This window comes from Phaethon lepturus, unplaced genomic scaffold, assembly GCF_000687285.1.
Source record: "Phaethon lepturus isolate BGI_N335 unplaced genomic scaffold, ASM68728v1 scaffold46362, whole genome shotgun sequence".
Taxonomy (NCBI): Eukaryota; Metazoa; Chordata; class Aves; order Phaethontiformes; family Phaethontidae; genus Phaethon; species Phaethon lepturus.
This window is the reverse complement of record NW_010524960.1, coordinates 19356-20555: the sequence shown is the minus strand read 5'-3', so window position 1 is coordinate 20555 and position 1200 is coordinate 19356. Positions and strand designations below refer to the sequence as shown.

At 47.2% G+C, this 1200-nt stretch overlaps 1 protein-coding gene across 1 annotated transcript in view; it reads left to right on the top strand.

Moving 5' to 3' along the window:
- Positions 1–3: 3 nt before the first annotated feature.
- The window catches only part of FKBP3 (FK506 binding protein 3, 25kDa), a gene marked incomplete at its 5' end in the record, with an annotated part of 4329 nt that continues 3132 nt past the window's right edge, over positions 4–1200 (top strand). Inside the window, 2 exons of the mRNA XM_010282608.1 lie at positions 4–105; positions 488–623. Coding sequence (XP_010280910.1) covers positions 4–105; positions 488–623 — 238 coding nt within the window. The remainder of the gene's footprint in view (positions 106–487; positions 624–1200) is intronic.

Genomic DNA, 1200 nt, shown 5'->3' with positions numbered 1-1200 from the left:
TTCAAGGGCACGGACGGCGCGGAGAAGGCGGCGGAGAAGGCGAAGCCCGCGAAGGCAGAGGAGGCCAAGGGGAAAGCGACGAAGCCCGAGGAGGCCGCGGAGGAGGTCGGTGCGGCACCCGCGCCTCGCGTTGTTTGGGCGAGGGCACGGGGCGGCCAAGTTAGCCAGGTCTTCAAAAACCTGCTAACAGCAAGAGGTTTGGTGTTTGTACCGTGCCTTAACTTTCCGCAGCTTCTGTAACTTGAATTAGCAATGGGCCCACTGCGTCTCCCAGAGCTTCAGCCTTTGCTGAAATCTGCTCCTGTGCTGCTGTATTTTCCCCAAATATTACAGCACCGCAATAACGTGTGAACGCTTTAAAGCGTGCCGTTCACTAGCACTGCATGTGCTTATTCAGTGCCTTGAACTAAGTGGTTGTTTGGTTTTGAATGTAGTTGGTCTGAGACTAGTTAATGCTGCAGTCATAAGTCTGTTTTTATAAACTTAGGGGCCGCCAAAGTATACAAAATCAATTTTAAAGAAGGGTGATAAAACCAACTTTCCGAAGAAAGGAGACACTGTTCATTGCTGGTATACAGGAAAACTACAGGATGGGACAGTCTTCGATACTAATATTCAAACAAGTAAGGTCACGTATATGTTGTTTGGCTTTTGTTGCAAATGCACATGGAGAAAATGAGCTGGAATTGTTAAGCAGCCTTGGGCAAGCGTTTGCTTCTGGAAGGTGTGCGTGGCAGGAGTCCTGACAGACTGCTTTTGCCATCTTGTTGTTGAGCAGACCGGGGCTGTCCCTGCAGCCTACTCCTGGAGCCTGATTTTCCATGAGAGAACACAGGGCAGTATTTTAGGACTGTCTGGTGTAAAGTTACACTGCTGCATCTTGCGAGACCTCGCGTTTAGCGTTCTCCAGGCCATAGATAATGTGAAATGCAGCAATTAAATCAGTACTGAAACTACTTTGGAGGAAAGTCAGTTCCTGCCTGGGGAGCTTCCCTTATCTATGGAACTCAAGCACCAACAATGGTATTAGCTTCTCTAAATATACATGTCTTGGTGTGCTTCTGTAATAAACTCTTAAACATGGAGGCATTGGAATGAGAGCAATTTCAAGTCATCTGGTATACCATATCCACTGTGATGGATATGCTGGTGTTTTTGTGAGAGTTCCTCAATCAGAGAATTTAGGTATATGAAATTCTG